Source organism: Ahaetulla prasina, chromosome 12 (genome assembly GCF_028640845.1).
Source record: "Ahaetulla prasina isolate Xishuangbanna chromosome 12, ASM2864084v1, whole genome shotgun sequence".
In the NCBI taxonomy this organism is placed as follows: domain Eukaryota; kingdom Metazoa; phylum Chordata; class Lepidosauria; order Squamata; family Colubridae; genus Ahaetulla; species Ahaetulla prasina.
Genome location: NC_080550.1, coordinates 8104144 through 8132056, shown reverse-complemented (window position 1 = coordinate 8132056; position 27913 = coordinate 8104144). Strand labels below are relative to the sequence as shown.

The following is a 27913-nucleotide window of genomic DNA, read 5'->3' as shown; positions in this document are numbered from 1 at the left end:
CAGATCAAAGTTCCCCTTGCTTTTTGAACTTAGCAGTTTGCTAACATGCTCTATAAAGTCCTCTCAAATGTAATCTGTCTTCCAAAAAAAAATAAATAATAATAATTACAGGAGGAGACAAGATGCATCAGATCGCCTGAACCAGTTCTTCAGAGGTTCCACTACATGAGTTTAGGCCATTTCGCCATGGCCAACTCACCCTACCAAAGAAACGAGGGAACAAAATCCTTAAATAAAGGATGCAAAAGGAGGGACAAAATAAAATGGTGAATGACAAAAATTAAAATGTATTTTTTTTAAAAAAAATATTCAATAATTATATACAATTGTTGAATTGCCCCATGGCAAGTTGTCCCATTCCACCCCTACTAAGCACAACTCAAGTTGCTCGCATTCCTTTGGCAGTTTAATAAGGAGTTGCTCAGCAACGGGAATCCAATGTATAAAGAAATTAAATCCATTTATCCTGCCGTTTACTCCAGAGGTGTGAATTTGCTTTCAGTAGAATTTAGAGATCGCTTTCAGATCACTTCTCAAAACAAACTTGCAAAATGATTTAAAGCCAACTCGTTAATAAATACTTTTTTTTTTCATTCAAAAAAATACGCAATATAAATTTGTAAAACGAACAGGGGGGGGGGGAAGGAACAAAATGTTAACTTAAGCGAACAAAGAGGGCATCTCAAATCCTCTGAATATTCACATTTTTGTTTTTATACAAAAGGGTTAAGTTTTGACTATTCACAGATGGCCTGACTTCAACTCTAAGAGGCATCTCTTTACATTAACAATCCAAACTGCAAAACTGAAAAGTTTTGAGGGGGAGCTTTAGTTCATCAGCTTAAATCAAGGACCAATGCAGACAGAGCGTTCATGTCTCTCATGTGTGGGTGCTGCGCCAGGATTTCCTCGATCTTCTCCCTCTGCTCTGAAGTTGGGAATATTTTTTTCAAGGCTTCTTTTAAATGGGTCGTTTCGGTGGCCGATCTCGGAGATGGGGCGAGGCCGGAGTTTACCAGGGATGTCATGGGAAACCGAGGCAAGTTAGGGACGAGACCAGAAACGGGGTTTGGGGGCAATTGTCCACTCCCTTCTGACTGCATCAGGAAAGGGGATATCCCCAAAGGAAGATGGCTTCCGCTTGCAAGGCTGTACGGGGTTGGCGTAGCTCTGGAGAAGAAAAAAGAACAGCATTCAGTATGAGAGTCTATGGTTGGTAAACAAACAAGCAACCTTGTCCATCTAAGATGGCCTACCATCAGTCATCACAAAGACAGCCAATATTTTGACAGCAATAGCACTTAGACTTATATGCCGCTTTACAGCCCTCTCTAAGCGGTTTACAGAGTCAGCCTATTGCCCCCCCCCCAACAATCTGGGTCCTCATTTTACCCACTTTGGAAGGATGGAAGGCTGAGTCAACCTTGAGCCGGTAAGGATTGAACTGCTGGCTGTGGGCAGAGCCTGACATACTGCATTCTAACCAGGAAGGAGGAAAGGAAGGAAGGAAGGGCAATAGTCCTTAGATTTATATAGTGCTTTACAGGCCTCTCTAAGTGGTTTACAGAGTCAGCATCTTGCTCCCCCAACAATCTGGGTTCTCATTTTACCGACCTGGGAAGGATGGAAGGCCGAGTCAACCTTGAACCTGGTGAGATTCGATCTGCCAAATGGCAGTCAGCAGAAGTAGCCTGCAGTACTGCACTCTAACCACTGCGCTCATAATCTTACTGGTTTGGTGTCTTGGAGTCAATGTTGACTCCTGGCACCTGCCTGGATAGGTCCCTGCGGTTTTCTTGGCAAGATATCAGAAGATACCACTGCCTTCTCAGGGCTGACAAGAGAGTGACTGGCTCAAAGTTACCCAGCTGCCTTTGAGCCTCAGAAGGACTAGACCTCACACTCTTCAGGTTTCTAGGCTGATAGCTTAAACACTGCACTTAATTAGCTCTTAATATTGCTCTTACCATAGGCTTAACGAACCTGACATCTACCAGTTAAAATTACATTCATTTGCATTTTGTCAGAGTAACAGAACAATAAAAGAGTTGGACGGGACCTTGGAGGTCTTCTAGTCCAACCAAGCAGGAGACCCGACATCGTTTGATATAAGCAGCCAAGAGAACTTTAAAAAAAAAGAATTGTTGGATCTTCGTGACTTGGTACGATTTGTTTTACAACTTAAATGTAAACCTTTGACATAATTGCCTCACAGATCCATCTGTTACGTGCTCTACGACACCAGGGGTAATGTCGTATTTACAAGGAACCTACCGCGTTTCTAAACGCAAGAGGGCTTGTTACTGAGATTAAACTTGGCTTATCTTAACCGTCTGTGTGTGTGTGATGCAAATAGACCCACACCTTGTACGTTCAGTTATGGCAACAAAAGATAACACGAATCTGACAGAAGAGCCACTCCTGCTTGTGCTAAGCCTGACACGATTTTCTTTATCTCGTGATCTTTTCAGTTCTCTGCAGAACTTTCTTTTTCTTTTTTAATTTCCGTTTCCTCTTTTGACAAGAGAAAGGAGAAAGAAAAAAAAGAGCTGGGAACCCCCCCCCCCACCAGAAATAATCTACCTGAAACTAGCTGCCTCCTGAAGAAAACGGTCTAATCCAGGTCCATTTCGTCCCAGGGGGTCATCAGGCACCATGAAAATGTCTCCAGCAAAAGTGTATTGCAGAAGCCTAAGGCAGCAGCGAAAGAGAGCGAGGGTTGTAATAAGAAAAATAAAGGCAAAGGTTTTCCCTGTCCAGCTGTGTCCGACTCTAGGGGGAGTACTCTTAGCCGAGAGCGCCAGTGTTGACCAAAGAGACTTCCATGGTCATGTATCTGGCATGATTACTGTATTTTTTGGAGTATAAGACGCACTTCCCCTGTGCCCTAAAAGAGGGTGAAAATTTGGGTGCATCTTATACACCTAAAAGGGACGCGGTGGCTCAGGGGCTAGGACGTTGAGCTTTTTGATCGAAAGGTTGGCAGTTCAGCGGTTCGAATTCCTAGTGCTGCCGTGTAACGGGGTGAGCTCCCGTTACTTGTCCCAGCTTCTGCCAACCTAGCAGTTTTGAAAGCACGTAAAAATGCAAGTAGAAAAAATAGGGACCACTTTTGGTGGGAAGGTAACAGCGTTCCGTGCGCCTTTGACGTTGAGTCATGCCGGCCACATGACCACGGAGAAGTCTTCGGACAGCGCTGGCTCTTCAGCTTTGAAACGGAGATGAGCACCACCCCCTAGAGTCGGCAACGACTAGCACGTATGTGCGAGGGGAACCTTTACCTTTAACCTTTATACACCTAATGTAGCCCCGCCCGCCCGCCGGCCTCCACCCTTTGGCCTCTGCCTCCCAGCAATTTGCCTCCTTGCAGCAAACAGTCCATTTCAGTTTCAGCACAGTCTGATTAGCACAAGCAGCTGATTGTCGGTTGGATCGGCCTCCCGAGGATCAGCTGTTTCAGGCTGCAGGGATTGCCATTGCCTATTGCCCATTCCGATCCCCGCTGCCTGGAACGGGCAGAAAATAGGGTGTTCGGAGGCTGAAAACGGAGGTGGCAATAGGCTGCTTGTGCTAATCGGGCTGTGCTGAATCTGAAATGGGCTGTTTGCTGCAAGGAGGCAAATTGCTGGGAGGCAGGGGCAGGATTTTTTTTTCTTGTAGTTAATCTGGCTGTGCTGAAACTGAAACAGGCTGTTTGCTGATTGCTGCAAGGAGGCAAATTGCTGGGAGGCAGAGGCAGATTTTCTTTCTTGTTTTCCTCCCCCAAAAGGTAGGTGCATCTTATAGTCTTGGAGTGTCTTATACTCTGAAAAATACGGTATATGCCGAGGCACACAGAACGCTGCTACCTTCCTACCAGAGTGGTACCTGTTTATCTACTTGCATTTGGATGTTTTTGAATTGGTAGTGGACAGGAGATGAGGCAAGTAACAAGAGCTCACCCCATCTCACACACTAAGGTCTTGAACTTGGGCTGCCAGCTGACAAGCTCAGCATCTGACCACTGAGCCATATTACATATGGTGGATAATAAAGCAACTACTAAAATATTATAGAAAGATGTCACTGTTTATGTGCTTGTGTATGTTACTCTCTCTCTCACACACACATACACACACACCAGCAAGGCGATCAAAAATGCAAGTACCTCCTTTGAATAATCTCCCTCCAGGGTGGGGATTCATCTACAAATTCTCTGAAGTTATCATTGGTAACAATAACACCTCCAGTTTTTTCAGCAAGGTGCAGCAGAAATCTACAACACATTTGGGAGAATCTGTACTCAAGCATTGAATAAATTCTTTTTTTTAAAGAAATAATTTATTGAATCATTTAAAGGAACAGAATAAAGAGCTACATTTAAAAAAAGATAGGGATACAGTAGTAAAGAATAAAAATTTAATTTTTTTAAAATTGTAAAATCTTTTTTTTTACTTTGTTTATAACAAAGAATTTAAATTTTTTGTAACATTTATTAAATTTGCAGAACTCTGTTCATTATTTTTCTCTATTTTTTAATCTTTCCTTTTTCCATTGTGGGATTACATACTTCTAATCTTTGGAACAATGACAAATGGTGGTGATAGCAATATTAATTCATGTTTAGAGATTCACAGAGATTTCTAGCTATTTCATACGATAACATAATAATAATGCACTCAAATCAACTCTGATGAAGGCCTGATTAACGTGCAGCTTCTGGGCAAAAAGTTGGTTTGCATCTTATCATCAAACTAGTGATTTACCTCTGCAAAGGGAAGGAATAATTAGGATGCTCTACCCTAGCATTCAAATGGGATGTACTTGGTTTACAACTGGCACTTTCTTTAACACAATGGAACACGGCTCAGCCAGAACCCTCACTGAGCTTCGGAACGTAGAGACTTTGGGCATGCCTGTGGGAATATTGGCTGATATTGCTCCCAGTGGCCTGTCTCGGTATACTGATTCCAGCATTCTCTTTGGTTTACTGAGGAGTTAACATGGTTAGGAGCCCAGGTTTGAGCTTATGTATGGTGGTTAAGAGTGACAAAGACACAAGACTCTGAATATTGTCGGCAGCGATTTTCAAGATGACTCCCTTCCTTTTAGAGAAACATGGGATGGTTTCTTAGCAGACCACCGGCAAACAAGCCCCTACATCTTTAAGAAAATCACCAGTTTTGATGACTCCATAATGGGATACTGAATTTATACAAATAATTACAAATTATTTTTTAAACATTTAGGGTGTCAGCGTTCCAGAAAACCCCTCCTGCAGAAAAGTCATCTTTCAAAGTTCCAACTTCCAACATCTTTCAAAGTTCTTTTACTAGCATGGGTAAACTGGCACAGTTGGATGAAAACTGAAACTGGGGATTCTGGTTCCTCCCTCAATAATACAAACCCTAAAATCTCCACCCTCATGACCCTACTGCCGGTCACATGCTCCAACCGTCCCATGTCGAAGCATCACTCCAGCCACTCCTTCTCCATATGCGAACCCAGCCTGACCTTGACTGGCAGGAAGAATATTGTTTTGTCTAATCATCCCTTGTACCACCACCCTCCTCCCCTCCTTTCCCACAGAGGAGAAAATGGCAGCGTATGGAAGCCTTCGGCCTAGTATGGCTTCCAAAGCTGACATAAGGTTTTAAATGCAGCTTCTACCTTACTGGTATCTTCACAGATCACACCATCCAATTTTAGCAGTTTCTGGAATAATTTTAAAGTTTTTTAAAAAACTTTTTTAAAAGAGAAGGGGTGGGGGTGAGGGAGATTTAGTTTGAAATCATCCTCGGAACTAATACTGTGTTTTCCCCGAAAATAAAACCCAGCTGGAAAATAAGCCCTAATAAGCTCCTTCTGGAGCAAAAATTAATATAAGACCTGGTCTTATTTTTGGAGAAACACGGGTATAGCCGAAGAGAGGTTCATGAAAACGTTAATGGAAAAAAAACCTCCTATTTTTAAAAAATAGTAAATTTAAATAGTAAATTCATTTATTGTATGTTCATCATCTGACAGGCAACACATGTTAAAATATTTAACTTTCCAAACTAGGGCAGTGATGGCTAACCTTTTTGGCACCGAGTGTCGAAAGTGCGCATGTGTGCACGCGCACACTCATAATACAATGCGTAGGTGACCCCCAGTGCCCTGCAAGCACCCTGCCCCCTACATGCCTCCCACCCCCCCCATGCATGTGCACGCAACCCCCTGCATGCGCCCTGCCCCCCCCACATGCGCGTGTGACCCCCGTGCATGCGTGTGTCTTCCGCATGCGCTCAGCCTTCCGCGCAGGCACGTCTGAGACCCGAAAACCAGCTGGCCAGTGGGAGGCACATGAACATGCACGGGGGAGTTGAGCTGGAGCGACAACTTGCGTGCCCGCAGAGAGGGCTCTGCGTGCCACCTCTGGCACTCATGCCATAGGTTCGCCATCACGGCCCTAGGGACACCTTCCTAGAGGACAAGTCAGCTGAGTAGCTTCTCGTTCAAACAACCCCAGAGACACCGAAGTGGAAATCGGGAACAAACCCTATTTACCTGTCATCGTGAGAGGCAATTCTAGCCCCACATACGACCCTTGCTGGAGTAAGTGCCAAAATGCCAACGTCTTGGAGCTGGGATAAGAAATGCTGCTCTATGAAAAGAAAAGAAAAAAAGAAGGGAAAGAAAAGAAAGAGAATGACATGGATACACAGGCAATCCTCGAGGTATAACAGTTCGTTTAGCGACCATTCAAAGTTACGACGGCACTGGAAAAAAAAGTGACTTATGACCCTTTTTCAAACTTATGACTGTTGAAGCATCCCCTGGGATCGCAAGATCAAAATTCAGATGTTTGGCAACTGACTCATATTTATGACGGTTGCAGGGTTCCAGGGGTCACGTGATTCCCCTTTTGTGACCGACTTGACAAGCAAAGACGATGGGGAACCCGTATTCACTTAACAACCGTGTTACTGACTTAACAACTGCAGTGATTCACGTGAGAAATGTGGCAAGAAAGGTTGTAAAATGGAGCAAAACTCTCTTAATAAATGTCTCACTTAGCAACAGAAATTTTGGCCTCAATTGTAGGTTGCAAGTCGAGGACTAGCTAGTATTTTATTTTGGCAGGAAGGCACCAAATAAGCCACAATGCACAATGACTACTTTAAGTTCATCTAGCCATCAAAGCACTTCCAGAGATTTAAGGATTGACAGCCGGGTTTTAGGTGCATTCTGTAGTCACAAAACTTCTCTTCTTTTTAATTTATTAGCTAAGCTTGGGACTTATTGAAAAAGTGAAAGTTGAAATTTGGATAAGCGGAAGGTATGAAGTTGGAGGCGTCTGTCTTAAATCGACAGGTCCGAGATAGAGTTGTTTTTATTCCTTACCTGTGATATTGGAATCTTTCCGTGTTCGCCACTGTGGGACAAAAACTGTAATCTTCCGGTGACCACGTTTCCAAAAGTAATCGACAGCAATTGCGATTCCTCGACAGGAAAAGAATTTTTGCAGACCGTGGCTATCGAAAGAGAGAGAAAACGGTATTATTTCTTGATCTTCATAATCTATTTATCATAATCGACTATCAAATTCTTCAATGAGGGATAAAAGTTACACTCTCTTATTATTATGCCATGCTAAAGCGAAACCAGACCAAACCCTATCCATTCCCTCATTCACTTGAAACACTGGCTAATATGAAGACAGGACATTCACTAAAAAGCATTTTTTTCCTTTCAACCCTGCAATCCCTTGCTTTGGGGTGAGGTTGGGGCGACTTGATTGGAGCCGAGCATTTACTGGCAGATGCCCTTCCTGATACCTACATGGGGTTCGCAGCAATTACTCACTGCGCCCAGAGAGAGAAATATCTGCCGATACCTAGGATCGAACTCACAGCCTCCTGACTGAGGAGAGAGCTCCACCTCTAGGCCACCACGCCACTCTTAACTATGAAATAAATAAAATTTTTAAAAGGCAGAGATGATTCCTCTTTGATCAGATATTATACTTGGAAAATTGACTTTAGTGAAAGAAGAAAAGCGGTTTCTCTGACAGCAGCATCCATATAGAAGCTGTGATTATGCCAAAAGTATTCCGCTCACATGATGGCATCACTCAAGATACTGCAATTAGACAGACCTGTGCCAGAATATCCTACACAAATATGTCAGCTGTGGCATTAGTGCGATGCTGTCAGAATGTATTGCTCAGAGTCGCTTGTAACAGTGAGACGTGTGTCATGTCAATTTAATAAATAAATAAAATGCACTTTCTTCCCCCATCACTGTTCTCATAATAGTTCATCAGTGGAGGTTTTTAAGAAGAAACTGGACAGCCACTTTGTCTCAAACTGTATAGGATCTCCTGCTTGACCTCCAAGACCCCTTCCAGTTTTATTTTGATTGATTGAAAATGTACATCTTCATTCCCTTGTCTCCATCAAATGCCCATTCGTGGCTTATAACGGTGAGAACAAAACTACCGTATTTTTCAGAGTATAAGATGCTCAGGACTATAAGATGCATCTACTTTTTTGGGGAGGAAAACAAGAAAAAAAAATCTGCCTCTGCCTCCCAGCAATTTGTTTGGTTGCAGCAAACAGCAAACAGGTTGCTTTAGTTTCATTTTCATTTTCATCTCAGCCTGATTAGCACAAGAGAAAAAAAATCTGCCTCCCAGCCATTTGCCTCCTTGCAGCAAACAGCGGAGGCCCCGTGGCAAGAGGCAATGGCCGACCCAACTAACAATCAGCTGCTTGTGCTAATCAGGCTGTGCTGAAGCTGAAACAGGCTGTTTTCTGCTTGTTGCAAGGAGGTAAATTGCTGGGAGGCAGATGCCAAAGGGTGGGGGCTGGCGGGTGGGTGGGGCTACATTCGGTGTATAAGACACACCCAAATTTTCACCCTCTTTTGGGGGTGGAAAATGCATCTTAATACTCCGAAAAATACGGTAAATTCGGAATTTCAATAGCTACCTCAGTGTATGCATTTGTGTGCATGTGTAAACACACTTACGTGTAACAGGTACAATATACAAAACAAGGAATTGAAAATTGCAAAGTAAAGTCCGAGGCAAGGGGGAAAAAAAGCCACAATGTATTTCCATTGATTTAGGTATCAAATAATGTGAACTAAACTGATCTTTCTCGATACTGTTGCAAAAGATCAAAAAAACCCTTTAAACAGTATACTTCCTCTAACGAGATCACAATTAAATGGGAGGCATGGTGTGACACAGCTTCAATATTTGATTGGTTCCTTCTCCTCAGCCTCAACCTGGGAGAATCCACCTTGAATTTAACATGAATCATAAATGCTACTGTTAAGTATTTTACGAGCTTTGGGTCAAGTAAGAGAAAGGGGAATGACAGTTCAGTTGGGCGGGCTGTTTTTTAAGCAAGCAAGGCAGTTCTGCAAAATATTCTCTTTTTTTCCTCCCCTCCACTCTTTTTTTAAAACCTGGCAAGTAATCTGCGATGTTAAAAAAAACAACCACCTGAATTTGGCACGGCCATCAATCTTATCCCAATGAGCAATTAAAGAATTAAAGAACCCTGCCTTACAACAGCAATAGAAGTCCTGTTTGCAGTGCAGTTTTATTAACTTAGCTCCAATCTCGCTCTAAGCACATATCTTAAGCCAGTGATGGCAAAGGTTTTTCGGCACCGAGTGCCAAAAAGGGAGCGCTGCGCATGCATGCTCATCAGGGCCGCGACCAGGAAGAGGAGCTGCCCAGAGGGCGTGCATGCACCGGATAAGGTACTTCCGGTTTGTGGCGTGTGCATGTGTGCCGGCCAGCAAGCCTTCTGGTTACTACCTCACACGCCCATGCGCTGATCAGCTGGCCAACGCACGTGGTCATGCCGGAAAACCAGCTCTTCTGGTTTCCAGCACTGCCGCATGCACAAAGGCCAGCTGATTGTCACGTGCACATGTGCGCCAGAAGAGGAACGGGCGATGCCACACGTACCAGGCGACATGGCTCCACATGCAGCTTCGGGCACGCATGCCATAAGTTCGCCCTCACGGTCTTAAGCTTTCAATTCCTGGAGGGAGCCTTATAGCAGGGAATGCCATAGGCGCGGCTTCAAGCTACACTGAACTGATTGCATTAACTTTAGATGCTGGATTGAATTTTGCAAGATAGGAAAAACTCTAGGCCAACAACCCCAAGAGACTGGGGCCATTCCTTGAAGTTTCAGTTTTCTTATTAACAGGGAGACAGAATTATATGAGCCGAGTCACCAATACATTTTCTCTCTTTTTCCAATATTTCATCCCATTATTTTAAGCCATAAGCAATTTAGGTTAAGATTGCAATTTAACAAGGTTTTTTTTTAAAAAATCCAGCCTCCAATGTTTAGGTTTTTAGCGACCTTGAAACTTTCAACGATCTCCAGAGGAAACTTTAAAACAATATTAAGGGATGTGCTTTCTCACACAAACCTCCTCCCTGAGTTAGGGCTCAAAGACACAACATTTCCCGATATCATAAAAGAGTTACATGCAACAAAAGACCCACAACCTTGATTGTGACATGCACATTTCTCAAAGCGTGGAAACCTTTCGGAAATTCATTTAGCAATAAGTGGGGCCATTGTTCTGTTCTTTTAAAAAAAGAAGAACCTGTAGAAGGTACCTCCAGATTCAGCGATGGAGAAAAACATCTTTAGAAAAAGGTTTATGAACCCAGAAGGGAACGTGTGCTAAATTCGGTTTCCATTGACGGATTTTTCCGCCGCTGTCGGGATTCCAAACATAAAAAGGTAGCTTAATGGCAATAGCAACGTTTTCGAAGAGGAAGTGTGGATAGGATTCCCTGTACACATGCACATTAGTGCACCCCCACACACTCTGTGTTCTAACTTCTTTCCCAGCTATCAGAATATTGTTTTGCACATACCTGGTGTACCACAAAGTCCTACTTCCCACGCTATTGTTTTTAGAGGTGAGGCGAGGTGAAGTCAGCCTCTAGGACCCTCAAGGCACCTTCCTTTGAGTCAGCACCTTATCTGTGTAATACTGAAACACTCTTTCCTGTTAATCCTTCACTGGGCAAAAAGAGTGCGCCACAGGGCAAAACCTTTTGAACCAAGGTACTCTTAACTTACAGATATTCACCCAGAAAATGGGAACCCAGGACTTTTGTGGAATTAAAAGTTTGGCAGATTTTATAAAACCTTTTTAGGGCGTAAAGGTAAAGGTTCCCCTCGCACATATGTGCTAGTCGTTCCCGACTCTAGGGGGCGGTGCTCATCTCCATTTCAAAGCCGAAGAGCCAGCGCTGTCCGAAGACGTCTCCATGGTCATGTGGCTGGCATGACTCAATGCCAAAGGCGCACGCAACGCTGTTACCTTCCCACCAAGGTGGTCCCTATTTTTCTACTTGCATTTTTTACATGCTTTCGAACTGCTAGGTTGGCAGAAGCTGGGACAAGTAACAGGAACTCACCCCCGTACGCGGCGCTAGGGATTCGAACCGCTGAACTCGATCAACAATCATGTCCCTTAGGACATAAACGTTATCAATAGAATAGTTTAGGACAAAATATGAAGTGTCTTAAAGCAGAGGTCTCCAATCTTAGCCACTTTTAAGACTTGTGGACTTCAATTCCCAGAATTGAATTGAATTCTGGGAATTGAAGTCCACAAGTCTTAAAGTGACCAAGGTTGGAGACCCCTGTCCTAAAGCATTTCCTGTGCTGATTTTAACCGTGCTGTACAGTTCAATGAGGGCTAATTTAGAAACATAGACATCTCTGAATATATATCGGCTATTCCAATGAAGGCAGCATATTAGAAGCTCTTTCACTGTTGAAGGACCTCAGGAATCTGGAAAAGAAATCTTTCTGGAAGAATAACCCGAGAAGCCACAGGTTGTCTAGTCTTGCCTACCTCAGGGTCTCACAATTTTCAAGTTTTATTTTTAGAACTGCAATTTCATCTAAAGCGGTGGCAGTAATCCCTGTAAGTACTGCAGGCTAACTCACTGCTCACACCAGGAATTCAATTCTGACTGGCTCAAGGTGAACTCAGCCTTCCATCCTTCCGAGGTCGGTAAAATGAGGACCCAAATTGTTTAGGGCAAGATGCTGACATTTGTAAACCGCTTAGAGAGGACTGCAGAGCACGGTGAAGCAGTATATAAGTCTAAGGGCTATTGGTAAAGGGAAAAAAAATAAAACAAATCCCCAAATAATGTTACCGTCTGCAAATACAGCTAAAACAAATAACGTTACCTAACAGTGCAAATATGTTTCTGTGTAACTTTGGTTTATTTCAACTGTCAGTGGATGGAATCCAAACAATGGTTACCACAGTGCAAGGTACTCTCCCATGCTTAAGATGTATCATGGGGATTATCCAAGAGGCAAGTAGGGGAAGGAAGTAGCAGAGGATGTAAATACGAGCAAGAAAGCAGGGGCCAGTTGCAGCCTAAGGGATTATTATGCGTTCTTAAGGTGATGAGGACACCAACAGACCTATAAACTTAATGGGAAATTCCAACTATGGCACATGAGTGTTTAATAAGCCTTTCCATTGTATTTTTAATTCATTTATGGTACTCTTCGGAACCACGGATGAATTATGGGAAGCTGCTTTGGGTTTTAGAGCTAAAGCATCACAATCAAGTTTGAGAAGCAAACAGGTTTTTTTTCTCTTTTATATAATATCCGAGTATTGCTCAACTTGCTGAAGGAAATCCAGAAAGGCTGCACTTTCAAACCCAAGTTAAAGACAGAAACTCATCTCATTTAATCGCTCTCCACCCCCAAAGAAAACCTCTTTTATCGTTTTCACCTTCTTTCGTTTCCTGCCCCTTCCCCATCCTTCTCCACGCTATGGGCTTCTAGAAATCTAAGGATCGTCCATACTCACGAAATTGCAACGTTGCTGCCATCGATGACTATGTATTTTAAGTGGGGTCTCCCCGGCTCGTTTTTCAGTTCCAGCTTGTACGGTGTTTTCAACGCCTCTAGAAACCGCTGAACCCCGGTGACCGAAGGATCTGCAGGATGACAGTAAAGTCCCCCCATTTTCTTTTCTGGATAAGAACTTCTTAATTGCAGAGGAGGGGTGGGGTCTGCGAAGTGCTTTGACTTTTGGGAAGGGAACTGTTGGGCTCCGAGTGGTACAGGATTGCAGTTTTCCTGTTGGTCGTACGTTGCAGGCGATTGGGTGGAACATCCTCGAAGGACCAGGGTTTCTTTCTGAACAGGTGGGTGTGCACTCTCCCAGGTGCCCCTGGCTACCAAAATCGGATCTTTGGCTTTCTTGTTTTTGGTTGCCATGGGTGCATTCATGAAACCGTCGCTTTCCACCTCGCTCGCCTTGCTGCCCTGTTCTGAACAACCTGATCGTATTTTGTTGAGCTCTTGACTCGACGAGTTTTTGTTACCCGAAAGAACGGTCCGATTTTCAGGGTCCGATCCGCGGATTTTGTCTTTGTGGGGTGCTTGAGAAACAGAGGCGAGGTTTGCATTTTGGGGGGGCTCTGATTGACAGCCTAGATCTGGGTGGACCCTGATGCCAGGGCTGCCTTTATTCTTCTTCGCTTGTGCTTCAGTATTCTGGGAGCTAGCTCTGGACTTCTCTTCTTCTTCGGTGGCCATCTTGCTCTTTTTCTCAATTTCTTCTAGGAGGAGTAGGGGCTCAGCCAACTGTCCGTGTTCAACGATCACCGTTTCTACAATTTCCTCAGAGTAGCCCATGCTTTTGAAAAAATTGACCAGGATCTTGTATTCCATCTCCTCGCTTATTTCATCACCGTTTTTAGTATCAAGTAACTCATTTGTATCCGAGACCAGATCTATCACCACTATGTCATCACGTCTTTTGCAGGACATCTGCTTACATTCATGGTTGTTTTCAAAAGAAAACTGTTTTTTGGGAAGCCTCTCGTAGCCATCCGAGGATCTTCGTTTACATGACTGCCTTTCTTTTGAGGCAGATGCCTCCAGAGAAGTTAGACCGTTTATAGGTAGGAAATGCCCTTCGTGTGTATCGGGAAAAACTGTGTCCATTTGCTTGGCTAATTCAGAGACCGGTGTACCTGCATTGTTCCTTGCTTCCTCCTGTCCTGTTCTGCCATCGCTGCTTACTACAGGTAGTTTCTGCATCTGAGTTGGGGGTTTCAACGCCGCATCGGAAGGGCCAGGATCTGCCGTTCTGCCTTCCGTTTTGCCGCCTTCGTGCTGCGTGAGACTCAGCAGCTCTTTCTTGAGCGAACTTGGTAGGATCAACAAATCCATCGTGTATTTATCTGCGTGAGCTTCGACGAGATGTTTGAACTGTCTCTTCACTTCCGATTCCTTGACCGTCAACTCGTTGAGGTTGCTTTTGAAGAGGTTCACAAACTGCTGGATGTGACTCCTGGCCATGACCACAGGCTCTGTCCGGCCTTTAATACCGAGTGTCCCGATCTCCACTATGCTAATATCAGCAGAGGTGCCCTGAATAAGGCAATTCAGGAAGAGGTTTTGTGCTCCTACAAAAATACAATGCATGTCTTTGGGATAATATTCCCTCTCTTCCAATTCGGGTTCACAGATTCCTTTAATATATTCCTGCAAAAGGGGGGGGGGAAGGGGGGAGAGAAAGCATAAATTAAGGCAACTGGTGACAAATTCAGCTTCTGAAATTTGTGCCTTATTAAAGCTACGACTCTAAATTCTGTCAACAGGATGACTTGCTGTTGTTTTTATTGCTCTTCCTCCTGGAGCAGCTGAGACCAGATTGGAGGCAAACAGTACAAGTGAAAACAATCTTAATAAGACCATCATCCTTCCTTTTTTTTTTTTTTTACAAAATGGATGGGGGAGAGAAGAGAAGAATCCTTAAATTAGGCTGTTGCAGGGTGGATTTGATTTAAATCAAGTCGATTTAAATCACTAGTATAAAGGCTTGATTTAAATCAATTCGATTTAAATCATAATTTTTAAAGAGCAACTGTCATCTCCGTCTCTTAGCGGCTCCACCTCTGACCCACTGTTGACTCACTGACAGTCCTAATATTGCAGAATATACAGCCTCATGCTACATAATTAAGCTCCATTTCATGCTCAATAAATTAAATTATTAATGTATTTTAAATAGAAAACTATATTTTTTTTACTCCAGAAGCATTTTATTGAAATAAATTTGATAAAAAATTTTTTTTTAAATCTGAATTGTTTATTTATTTATATTTTTTAAAAATCATCGATTTTTATCCACCCTGGGCTGTTGTCAACCTCTAGGAGATATCTAAGGAGAAACACTTCTGCCCAATGAGTCAATCTCGTACGAAAGAGTCTTATTGCGCCTTGAAGTATAATTTGCCCCTTTGTCTTGTTCGTGTTGCTCTGTGCTAACTTTGTGCTTCAATTCTTAAGAACGTAAAAAAAAAAAAAGCTTTCTGGATCTAATTGCCTAACATTTACACTCGAGTGCTGAGAAAAATAGGAAGAAATGTAGTATCATGATAATTGAATTGTACCCCAAATAGATCTTTTTACAGTAGCTGCAAGTACATGAAGGCAAACAACTTATTCAGGAGAGTGTCAGGGAAAATAATTAGCCAAGTCTTCATTTTCCAGAAGGGCTACCAGAGGAGGCCTACACATTATCATGAGAACATACACGGATTATCATGTAGCTTCCCTGCTGTCAACTGACTCTTTTCACAAGGATGCATTTTGCTAAACCAAAGGAATATTGCGCAGAAAAGTAGATGACCACAAACGAACCGTCTTCGGAGATCCGTATTAGTTTAAAAATCTGCGTTAATCCCATAAATCTTCAATGTTTACATTTCCCATAAATGTTAATCCCATTTATTGTTTATAACAAGTCTTAAACAAGTCTGCACTCAGGATATGGGAGAGAATAATTCAAGATTTCAGTCACCAATGAACCTGGCTCATTAGTTTCATTTCCAGATGACCTATTTTTAGAACCCTTGGAATGATGAATTTCATGAGAAATGAATGACTTAACCAAGGCATTTCCATTCAGAAATATCGCTTGGATGCAATTGCTAGCACATTTTCGTCACCCGATAGAATTATCTACAATACCCTTCCTTACCATAACTTCCATTTTTTTAAAATTTGCATTTATATCCCGCCCTTCTCCCAAGACTCAGGGCGGCTTACACTATGTCAAGCAATAGTCTCCATCCATTTGTATATTATATACAAAGTCAACTTATTGCCTCCAACAATCTGGGTCCTCATTTTACCTACCTTATAAAGGATGGAAGGCTGAGTCAACCTTGGGCCTGGTGGGACTTGAACCTGCAGTAATTGCAAGCAGCTGTGTTAATAACAGACTGTCTTAGCAGTCTGAGCCACCAGAGGCCCATATTTCTTCTTGAAAACCTCCAGTGATGGAATACCCACAACTTCTGGATGCAAGCTTCTCCAATGATTAATTGTTCTTACTGTCAGGAAATTTCTCCTATTTCTAAGCTGGTTCCCTCCTTGATTAGTTTCCACCCATTGCTTCTTGTCCTGCCCACAGGTGCTTTGGAGAACAGGTTGACCTTCTCTTCTTTGTGGCAGCCTCTCAAATATTGGAACACTATCAAGTCACCCCTAGTCCACCTTTTCATTGAACTAGACATATCCAATTCCTGCAAACCCTTCTTCTTATGTTTTAGCTTTCAATCCCCTAATTATCCCTATTTGCAAAAGAGGCTGCTCACTTATTGTTGTTTATTATTCCAGGGTTGGTTTTTTCACCTTTAAGCACAATTGCAACCATGGGAAAAGCTCTTCACAGTCCAATGAACTCACTGCTGCAACTCAAAATAAGGTTTGCTTCCCTCTTGCTTAGGAAGCATTGCCCAATCCTAACCCAAGCCAAAATTCCAAAAATAGCCTGTGCCCATCTGATTTTTACTGTTGTACAATCCAAACCATTTCCTATGAAACAGCAAAGGAGGACTTGAGTTTTCACGTAAGAGAAAAATCTGCTTCCGCTAATAGTAGTTTCTGCCTATGACCCACACGCCCATCCTATACCATTTTAACACAGCTGATCATATTCCAGATTTTACTAGTAAAAGAATATGGAGCTAGAGGAAATATAAAGGAAAATGTCTTCTGTAGTACAAACAACTGAAGCAGCTATAGTGGCCTTCGGGTTCTGAAAAATGGACCATTCTACTGGCTTCGGAAGTAGCCACAGTTCTCACATCTCTATCATGCCTACGGTTTTCAAAGAGATTATCTTTTATGTTTACCACTGAAGCAATAAGTATTGCAACATTCCGGTTTTACCCTGGAAATTTAAAAGAGTTCCTAGTGAAAATTGTGTAAGCTCAACCGCTTTCTTAGTTGGGCAACTGATTGATATCAAAAGTCTGAGGTTTCTAATTTGTACGCTTATTCCTGTTTTCAAAAAGCTATTCAGCAGGAGAGGTGAACTCTGGTGAGCATCCAGCTTGGCCCAGGAAAGTCTCATGATTCTTATTGTCAACCATAAACCATTCGTGACACTATCCTCCAAGATGACATGTCCACAAATTTTAACTAATTCGAAGTATGGGATGACCTGGATGAATGATTACAACACAAGTTAAAACGATGTGTACAGATTCCTAGTTTATGTCTAGTTGTAAGTCAATACCAACTTTCAGGGAAAAATCCACAAATGGCCATGAGATCTAAAGGAGAATCTAGAATAATTCTACCTTCAAATGTTAGATTGATGGCGGCTAGGAGAAAGCCCCTTTCCTTTAAAATTCTATTTATAAAAGGCGATATTGTACTACGTCGATTTGAACAAATCTCTTGCTCGAGGTTGATTCATGAATTGTGAAAAGCAAAACAGGAGCTGTCCAACAAATCAGTCTATACTAGCTGGATCCCCCTGCTTCACAACTAAACTATGTTATTCGGGCTTGATAAATGGACACTTACAGCTTGAAAATTAATGAGTAGTTCTCTCCCCTTCTCTCCCTCAGCCTTGCCCCACAGAAATGTCTCCTATCCTCTCCCCTTCTCTCCCTCAGGCTTGCCCCACAGAAGCCTCTCCTCTCCCCTTCTCTCCCTCAGCCCTGCCCCACAGAAACCTCCCTTCTCCTCTCCCCTTCTCTCCAGTTATTTTCAAGTTGGGAGGGGGAGTAGAACGTCTAACCAATTAGCATCAGAGCGTGTTATAATAATATAGGAAATACTAATGCTCTGATGGTCATTTCGAAAAATCCTTTCTTAGTGAGTACCTAGAAGCCAAGAGGAACATACGTGGCAAATTTCAAGTTTGTAGCTTTACGGTTCTGGAGAGTTCGTGATTACGGCGTGAGTGGTTTTCGCTTATATATATATATATATAGATTTCTGGATTCCTGGAAGGTTAAAAGAATGGGGCAGAAATCCTAGTTATGAAAGCCCCCTCCCCTACACTACAGTAATCACGGAACATGCAGAACAGCCTGAGTTGGGCATATGACATTTTTCCCCACCTAATGTGTGAAAGAAAGACACCGTTCAAGCTCCAAAGTGCTTTTGTTTTTGAAGATGTGCATGAAATCAGTTTGGTTTTGAACTCAAACCCAGCAAGCATCCTAAAAAGCACAGGCCCTTTCAGAGAGAGGATTTCTGCTGTAAATCAAAGACATGAGATCGCTATGCAGAAGAGCACACTTGCCTAGACATATTATTACTAATTCTGCTCATCATCTCCTTTCCTGTTTCATACATTACAGTGACAATATTAGAGCAGTTTAGACAGAAGCAGGAAAACATTGTGGTGCCAAGCTCTTTCCATAGTTTTTTCTTTCTTTTTGCCAGTATGAGAGGAATTTCTCCAAATCGAATGAAGCTGCGGGTGCCTTATAATTATAAATTCAACCTCTCAGGCAATAATATTAGCAACGGGACCAAAAGACCTGCATAAAATGGACGTGCTAACCAGTGGTGGGTTTAAATTTTTTTTTACTACCAGTTCTGTAGGCGTGGCTTGGTGGGTGTGGCATGGCTTGGTGGGTACGGCTTGGTGGGTGTGGCAGGGGAAGGATTCTGTAAAATCCCCATTTCCTCCCGATCAGCTGGGACTCAGGAAGCAGACAATAGATGGGGGCGGGGCCAATCAGAATTTTTACTACCGGTTCTCTGAACTACTCAAAATGCCCACTACCGGTTCTTCAGAACTGGTCAGAACCTGCTGAAACCCAACTCTGGTGCTAACCTTTGTCCTCACTATGACTTTTAAGAGGGACAATGCATGACAGAGCAAAGTCTGGCCATCTGAGTGCAAGTTCCAGTTTCTGGATGAATGAGACTTTTGTGGCACTTTGGTTCTCAAATGCTTAAGCCCTTAGGCAAATGAGGCACTCACTAATTGTCAAATAATGCTTATAAAGCACATGCTAAGAATTCTTCCTTCCTCCAGGCTAAGGATTTCAAAATGCATAAACTACTTCTGTACATAACTGGTAAGATTCTGGCCCTACCCTTGGAAATTAAGCCATTACAATTTACCACTTAAGCCTTAGAAAGAGGCACAACAAAACAATATTTTCATGTCTATAATTTTCTCCCCTTTCACCTCTTATACTTAAGAGATGCATACTTTCCTGCAAGGCATCTCAAATCTTTGCTCACCAGTTACCAACTGTTTTTAGCCCTGTACTTTTTTTTTAAAGTAATCTCCTACTCACTCCACAATCTGGAATAATTCAAATAGTTGTATTAATACAGGCATTCCAAAAACAGAAATACCTATCACAAGTCCTAAATAAAAGACCTGACATACTCTTTGTTATATTAACAAAAATACCCAGGAAATTATGGTCCACATTGAGGTCAATTTCACTGTCAAACTTTGTTGGTTAGGAGAACTCTGTCTTGTGGGGATTTTATAAGGCTCCATTAGAGAAGGCCTGCATTTTTTCCACTAAAATAGTTAAACCTTTATTTCAAACCATAGTGGAATCTTAAATGACAATTATTATTATTTAAGGCTTATGAGAGCCTTAAGTGTTAAGTGACTGCACAAGAGGCAGTCTTGAACACTCTCTCTGTTAAACATCAAACAGCTAAGAAAAATCAAGGAGGAACTACTGTACAGAAATCTTCAGTAAAATATCCTTAATGCTAATTTGGGGTAAATAAGAAAATTTCCCCAGCAACATTTATGGTGAGTGAGCATTTACAGTAAATGAATAGAAGTCTCTTTGATTTGAAAAAAACATCTTCCCAGATTTCTTTTCATCTGGACAAAGCTAACACGGATGAGATAAGCTGTCAACTACCTCACCCGTGTTATCGCTCGATTGTTTATGCCTCCCCTCTCTTCCATCTGTTTCCCAGCTGCCCCACAATCTCTACCCCTTGCAAGAGATGTAAAATAAACAGCCGGCTAATATCCAAATTCTACAGACACTGTACAATGCAAGAGAAAAAAAAATGAAATTATCCAAAGTTCAACGCCTGGCATCTTAAATATGAAGGATTCATAACATTTAATGTACTTTTCGGAGTATAAAACATACTTCCCCCCACCCCGCAAAAGAGGGTAAAAATGTTGGTGCATCTTATACACCGAATACAGCCATTTATAGCCTCCTGAAACCTCACCCCGCGCGTCCTGTTTTCATAAAAACGGGACACGCAGAGGGTTTGGGAGGCCTGCAGAGTGCTCCTGGGGGCTGGGGAGGGCAAAAACTTTTTTTTTCTTGTTTACCTCTTCAAAATCTTGGATTTATACTCCGGTGCGTCTTATAGTCTGAAAAATACGGTAAGTCTTTGAATCAGAACCCGGGGAACTACTACCGGTTTGCGTAACCACCACTAAGCTAAATGGACTTATTCTTCCTGCCTGCTAAGAATTATCTTTCCAATAGCAAAAAGCAGACAAGACATGGGACATCCGTGCTTAGCATTATAATAAACCATGGGATTCTTCTTTTCCGAAAGAGGCCTAGCCCTCAATAAACAAAGCTGCTAACAGCATCACAACAAGGTGTTCCTGCTTTTTTGTTCAGTGTTTTTCTGCTATGAAAGTTCTGCCCCAGTTTTGGCTCTGTATCCAATGAAAAGGTCGGGCTGGTGAAGGGTTAGAGGGAGATTTTTCTGGAAGGCAGGAAGAATACAGCTTCTCAAGAGACACTCACTTTTCTTTCAGCCAATGACGAAAGCCAAATGGCACTGACTCGCTTGGAATCCAAGGGAACTGAATGAATTGTTCCATCTCAGTAAAAGGACCTCTGTCTCACACTCATTTGGTTATTGATCTGCCACAAGCCTAGAGTCTTTCAGATAAGAGATTGTAATTCATTTACTTCCTCTTATTTCATATTTCCTAGTATGGTTTGATTGCTTATTTGTACCCTATGACTATCATTAAGTGTTGTGCCTTGTGATTCTTGACGAGTGTATCTTGTCTTTTTATGTACACTGAGAGCCTATGCACCAAAGATGAATTCCTTGTGTGTCCAATCACACTTAGCCAATAAAGAAAGAATTCTATGCTTCTATGTTGATGCAGACATCTCTGTCACAGATACACATGTTTAAGAGGCATACGTGTGAAATGTGCTGATGTACACGAATATGAGATCTTATCCCTTCCTGCACGTAATCTTGGAGGTAAATTACTGCCCTCAAGATTAGCACTCAACTGGGTCAGACTCTGAGCTTGGATTTTTTTTTTCTTTTTCTTGCAGATGTTTCACTACCCAGCTAGGTAACATCATCAGGGCTAGAAAGGACTGGGGTTTGCTCTCTGTTTATATACAAGTACTATTTTAACGTTAGTTTTAAATTTGGCCTAATTTAATAAGTTTTTTAAATGTTGTTTTTAACTTGTATTTACTCTTATGTTTTTATTAGGCTGTAAACCGCCCTGAGTCCTTTGGGAGATAGGGCGGTATAAAAATTTGAATAATAAATAAATAATAAATAAATAAAGTGCCAATAGAAGGGGATAACTGTAACTGAGCTTGGTTATTTTCTTGCAGATATTTCATGATCCAACTAGATAACATCATCAGTCCTAAAAGAGAGTCCAGTTTGCTCTCTGTTTATCTACAAGTACCGTATTTTTGAAGTCTAAGACGCACCTTAGTTTTTGGGGAGGAAAATAAGAAAAAAGCTGATTGGCAGGTGGATCAGCCTCCCAGAATACCCCCAAACAGCTCTTCCCAGAGGTGAATTTTAGCAACAGGTTCCTTGGTTGTGAGCTCTGTGACTTGCTTTTTTTCCCCTGCCTCTGAAACTTCTGAAACTCTGTTTCAGAAAAAACTTTTTTTTATGCCTCTGAAAGCCTCTGAAACAGCTTCAGAAAAAAAGCCTCTGAAGATCTGTTTGGGGGCTTCTTTTCTAAAGCTTCATCTCTGATGCTTTTTTCAGCCCCTGAAACCTCCCTTTGAGAAGCTGAGCGGGGCTACATTCTGAATATAAGATGCACCGACTTTCACCCTCTTTTCTGGGGAAAAAAAGTGCGTCTTATACTCTGAAAAATACAGTAGCTTGCCCTGTCAATGTTGGTAGAGTGTTTTCTTCCTAGGGGTTCCTTGATTAGGCTGTTGTTTAGTGTTTGTCTGACTTTGTAGTTGGAGAATTGTTTTCTGCTTAATTGATCTCCCAAATTGAGAGCACCGAGGACCCCCTAAGTTCAACCCTGAGCCACAAAAAGTCCTCTTCTAACTAAACCTATGTTCGTTGAGGCCCTCTGGAAAGTCAATAGGTCAGGGCGGTGACGAGATAGGGGGAGAAATGATGTTCCAACAGGTGCCAAGGCAGAAAAGACTCTCTATCAAACAAAGCTCCTTAGCAGGTAGGGTCCTGTTGGGATGGGGAGACAGAACCGGGGAAAGGCAGTGCCTCAAATTATCCCAAAGGTGCTTTTCAAAAGGCAACTGGACTTTTGACCGTTTCAAGGGTTTTTCCCCCTTGAAAATATTACAGAGTGCAAATAATCCTTCTGTTCCCCATTATTCAGTCAGACCCAAAGAAGTTTCTTGGATGAGAAGTGAGAGACTCTTTTTATCTGGACAAAGCTGGCATTCACTTTTGAGATTAGCTCCCAACTGGCTCCCATTATCTCTCAATTGTTTATGCCTCCTCTCTCTTCTCTCTGTCTCCCAGCTGCCCCACAATCTCTATCTCATGCAAGAGGCCGTAAAATACACAATCAACAGATGTTCTTCAAAGAAAGATGAAAAAAGCACCTTTGAGACAACCAATGACCTAGATGACTGAGAATCTCCATAAACTCTTTGACTCACAACCTAGAGAACCACAGGTATTCAATTGTATGACCACAATTGAGCCCCAAACATCCGTTGCGAAGCAAAACGTCTGCTAAACGGGTTTTGCCCTATTGTGCGACCTTTCTTGCCACAGTTGTTAAGCGAAGCATGGCAAGTATTAAGTTAGGAACATGGTTGTTAAGTGAACCTGGTTGGCTTTGCTTGTCTAAGGTGATTGTGTGACCCCGGGAAACTGTGACCCGTCATTGTTAGACCACCTGTCACTGACAAGACTGGATGCCAAATTCTGATTTTAATATGGATTTTTAATCTGTCATTTATTATTTCATGTAGAAATTTTTAACTGGATATTCATTGAGTTTATTTATACATTCTGGTCTCTGGTCTTTTGACTGTAATAAACTCGATTTGATTATGTGACTGTGGGGATGCTGCAACAGTTACAAGTGTGACATACGGTCAGCTAGGTTGACTCAGCCTTCTGTCCTTCCGAGGTGGGTAAAATGAGAACCCAGATTCTTGGGGGCAATAGGTTGACTCTGTAAACCGCTTAGAGAGGGCTGTAAAGCACTGTGAAGCTGTAAATAAGTCTAAATGCTATTGCTATTCCTTCCTTCTCCACCTCATTCCTCTCCTCCCTCCTTTCCTTCATGATACAATGGTCAGAATGCAGTATGGCAGGCTCTGCCCACAGCCAGCAGTTCAATCCTGACCAGCTCAAGGTGGACTTAGCCTTCCATCCTTCTGAGGTGGATAAAATGAGAACCCAGATTGTTGGGGGCAAGAGGCTGACACCATAAGCCGCTTAGAGAGGGGCTGTAAAGCACTGTGAAGCAGTATATAAGTCTAAGTGCTATTGCTATTGCAGGCAAAACTCTGCTCACTGCCCCGGAGTTTGATCCTGATTGACTCAAGGTTGACTCAGCCGTCCATCCTTCCGAGATGGGTAGAATGAGGACCCAGATTGTTTAGGGCCGGGTTCTGCAAACTTGGCTCTTTTAAGACTTGTGGACTTCAACTCCCAGAGTTCCTTAGACAGCAAAGCTCTGGGAGTTGAAGTCCACAAGTCTTTAAAAGGGCCAAGTTTGCAAACCCCTGGTTTAGGGCAAAGAGGCTGACATTGTAAACCGCTTAGAGAGGGGCCGTAAAGCACTGTGAAGCGGCGTGTAAGTGTAAACGCTATACTGCTATATATTTTTTTTTGCAGCGCCCTTTGTAACTCTGAACGGTCGCTAAACGAACCGTCGTAAGTCGAGGTCTCCCAGGTCTTGACAGACTAGCTGTAACTAGCAGGGACAAACCTAAACCTGGAAGATTTGAGAGACTCTCCACAGGCATCTACACACACACACACACACACACACACACACACACACACACAACTCCCCCCCGCCCGCCCCGTCCGGCCTTACCTTCGCGCTGCGCACTTGCTCCGGTTCGCCCAGCAGGCTGAGCCAGATCCGGCGCCCGCCGGTGGCCGAGGGAACCCAGCCGCCGGGGCCGCCACTGCTCGCCGCCTCCACGAAGGCCAGGCGAACCCCGAAGAGCCGCTCGAGGCCGCCGCGGCTCCGCTCCAGGAAGCCGCTCTTCTCCGCCGGCGCCGTGAACTCATCCAGCACCGTCTGGTGGTTGTTGCTGTTGCCGCCGCCGCCGCCGAGGCGACTCTGCTCCTCCGACGGCGCGGCTGAGGAGGGGCGGAAGGCGGCCATTAGCGAGGCGCCCCGCGGCCCGCGCAGCCGGAGCGACTCAAGCGGCGGCGGCTCCGGGAAAAACAAGGCGAAGAGGAGGAAGAGGAGGAGGAGAACCGACGGGGGCGGCGGCCGCGGCCGCTTCCCATCGCTTCGGGCCCGCCAAGCGCCGCCACAGCCCGGGAAAGTCCCCTGCGCCGTCGCCGTCGTCTCCCTCACCCCGGAAGCGCCTAGGCCTCATCGCTTCGCAACCGTGACGTCACCATGAAGCGCCGACGCGACACACAGGGAAGGCGGGGCCGGCGGCCGACGTCACCGCCAGACGCAAAGCGCGCCCCTCTCCCTCCGTGCGTCCTTGTCTACCCGCCCGGCAGGGAAGTCCAGGCCGGCATGTTGAGTGAGGGCAAGGCGGTGGGCGGGGCTTTGTTGCTGCCGTTGTGAACCGGGGTGGATTGGAGTTATATTCTTGGAGGGCGGTGGAAATGTAACTTTATCAGAAAGGATATATATCCTGCTTGAGGAATGGATTTTTTTGGGGTGGGGACCAAAAACCAAAAACTTTCTACTATTGACCTCACCCCATTCCTAAGAGGACCATAAGGGGCGTGCATAAGAGCACAAAAGTCCCTACCGTTCCTGTCCTATTTTATATATTTTATATATATATACACTTATACCTCCTTATATTTCCTCATATATATGTTTATATACTATATAATCTTTTGTGTGATGCTTATGTATATTGTTGTAACAAATAAAATAAATAAATAAAATAAATTACTACAGAGGAATTATTGAGCCTGTCATTTGCACCTCTATAACTGTCTGGTTCGGTTCTGCAACCCAACAAGAAAAACACAGACTTCAGAGGATAATTAGAACTGCAGAAAAAATAATTGCTACCAACCTGCCTTCCATTGAGGACCTGTATACTGCACGAATCAAGAAGAGGGCCGTGAAAATATTTGCAGATCCCTCGCATCCTGGACATAAACTGTTTCAACTCCTACCCTCAAAACGACGCTATAGAGCACTGCACACCAGAACAACTAGACACAAGAACAGTTTTTTCCCGAAGGCCATCACTCAGCTAAACAAATAATTCCCTCAACACTGTCAGACTGTTTACTGAATCTGCACTACTATTAATTGTCTCATAGTTCCCATCACCAATCTCTTTCCACTTATGACTGTATGACTATAACTTGTTGCTGGCAATCCTTATGATTTATATTGATATATTGACCATCAATTGTGTTGTAAATGTTGTACCTTGATGAACATATCTTTTCTTTTATGTACACTGAGAGCATATGCACCAAGACAAATTCCTTGTGTGTCCAATCACACTTGGCCAATAAAATTCTATTCTATTCTATTCTATTCTAAATAGAAGACTTCCAAGGTCCCTTCCAGATTCTATTCTATTCTATATTCCTATTCTATCCCAATCTATTATTATTATTATTATTCTATCCTATCCTATTCTATTCTACCCTACCCTACCCTACCCTACCCTATCCTGTCCTGTCCTGTCCTGTCCTGTCCTGTCCTGTCCTGATATCCATCAGATTAAAAGCAAAGAATTTGAGTCAACTGCATTGATATGTCCTTGCTGTGTTCTTGTCAACAGAATATACCTGATGCAAAGATAATACAGGACATGGATACCAGCTTCTCTTCTTAATTCATTTCCTCTGTACTTTCACTGCCACTGCTGCTGACTTTCTTGACAGGCTAATTTTGAGTCTGTTGCTGCCATCAGCTGTTAATATGGAGCCAGTGCAGCTTCCAGCCATAAAATGAATGCCAACCTGACATTCTACTTTTAGCCTTGCTAAACCCAGAGAGTTTAATCTGTGATTGGAGTTTGCCCCATGTATGCTTCCATTTCCTGGTGGTGGTGGTGGAGGAATTCCATTTTCAGCTGGGAAAAATAGGATTTCCTTAGAGGGAAGAAGGGTGAATTCAACACCTAGACCAGAGGTGTCAAACTCAATTTTATTGAGGGCCGCATCAGGTCTGTGGTTGACCTGAGGGTGGGGGAGCGTGTATGGCTGACTGTGTGGGTCAGTAGTACGATTCAAATCCTGTTGCTACCAGTTCACTCGTGGGCGCTTGCTTGCTTCTGCGCATGCACAGAGACGTCCGGGTGGTGGACAGAGCCTCCTGCTGCGGCCGCTACCAGTTTGCCTGATCTGGGGAGAACCGGTAGCAACTCCACTGGTGTGGGCGTGGCCAGCTTGACACCACTCCCCAAACTGCTGGCATGTTTCCTCTTCTCATTGGGTAGTTCAGGATGGCCCCGCGGGCTGGATCCGACCACATCGGAGCCTGTATGCGGCCCGTGGGCCTTGAGTTTGACACCCCTGACCTAGACTCTGTAAGCCAGGGGTATCAAACTTGATTTCATTGAGGGCTGAATCAAACACCGTTGTGTTTGACCTCAGGGAAGGGAGGGGTGGGGGCGTGTCCAGCTCGACATCACTATGGCGGTCTGAGCGCTCTGCCAGCGAAAATGGGCTCCCGAGCTTCGTTTTCGGTTGCGACGGCCTCCTGCAACCCTCTGTCAGTGAAAATTGGGCTCAGGAGGATCACGGGCACCACAGACCACTGTTTCCAGGTCGGCCACGCATTTATTTATTTATTTATTTTTCGTATTTTTATACCGCCCTTCTCCGAAGACTCAAACATAAATATCAAGAAGATTTAAAATACAATATTCATTAAAAATCTGATTCAATAAGCTGAAAATTTAAAATTAATAAGTAAAAAATTATAAAATAATTAAACCCCTTAAGAACCCCACTAATAAACCCTCGATTAAAATTTATCATTAGGCCAGCCCTGCTTGGTGAAAGAAGAAAGTTTTGAGCTCGTGCTTAAAGGTCCGAAGATCAGGGAGAAGACATAGCCCCACAGGTAGTTCATTCCACAGGGCCGGAGCCTCCACAGAGGGGTGTGGGGTCTTCCCCTGGGGGGTCTTCCCCTGGGGGTAGCCAGCCGACATTGTCCGGCTGACGGCACCCTGAGGAGGCCCTCTCTG

General features: G+C 43.4%; 1 protein-coding gene across 2 annotated transcripts; it reads right to left on the bottom strand.

Moving 5' to 3' along the window:
* Window positions 1-269: 269 nt before the first annotated feature.
* N4BP1 (NEDD4 binding protein 1) lies at window positions 270-25276 on the bottom strand. 2 transcript variants are annotated; one of them, XM_058155655.1, is made up of 7 exons: window positions 24592-25273; window positions 12859-14546; window positions 7366-7496; window positions 6529-6625; window positions 4148-4255; window positions 2584-2691; window positions 270-1170 (listed from the first exon to the last, which is right to left on the bottom strand). In XM_058155655.1, the coding sequence occupies exons 1-7, from the start codon at window positions 24886-24888 to the stop codon at window positions 837-839; spliced, it is 2763 nt and encodes a 920-aa protein (XP_058011638.1). In that variant the 5' UTR covers window positions 24889-25273; the 3' UTR covers window positions 270-836. The 2 variants fall into 2 exon arrangements, with proteins under 2 accessions (XP_058011638.1, XP_058011639.1); XM_058155656.1 differs by lacking the exon at window positions 2584-2691 and having other exon boundaries at window positions 24592-25276.
* Window positions 25277-27913: the final 2637 nt, after the last annotated feature.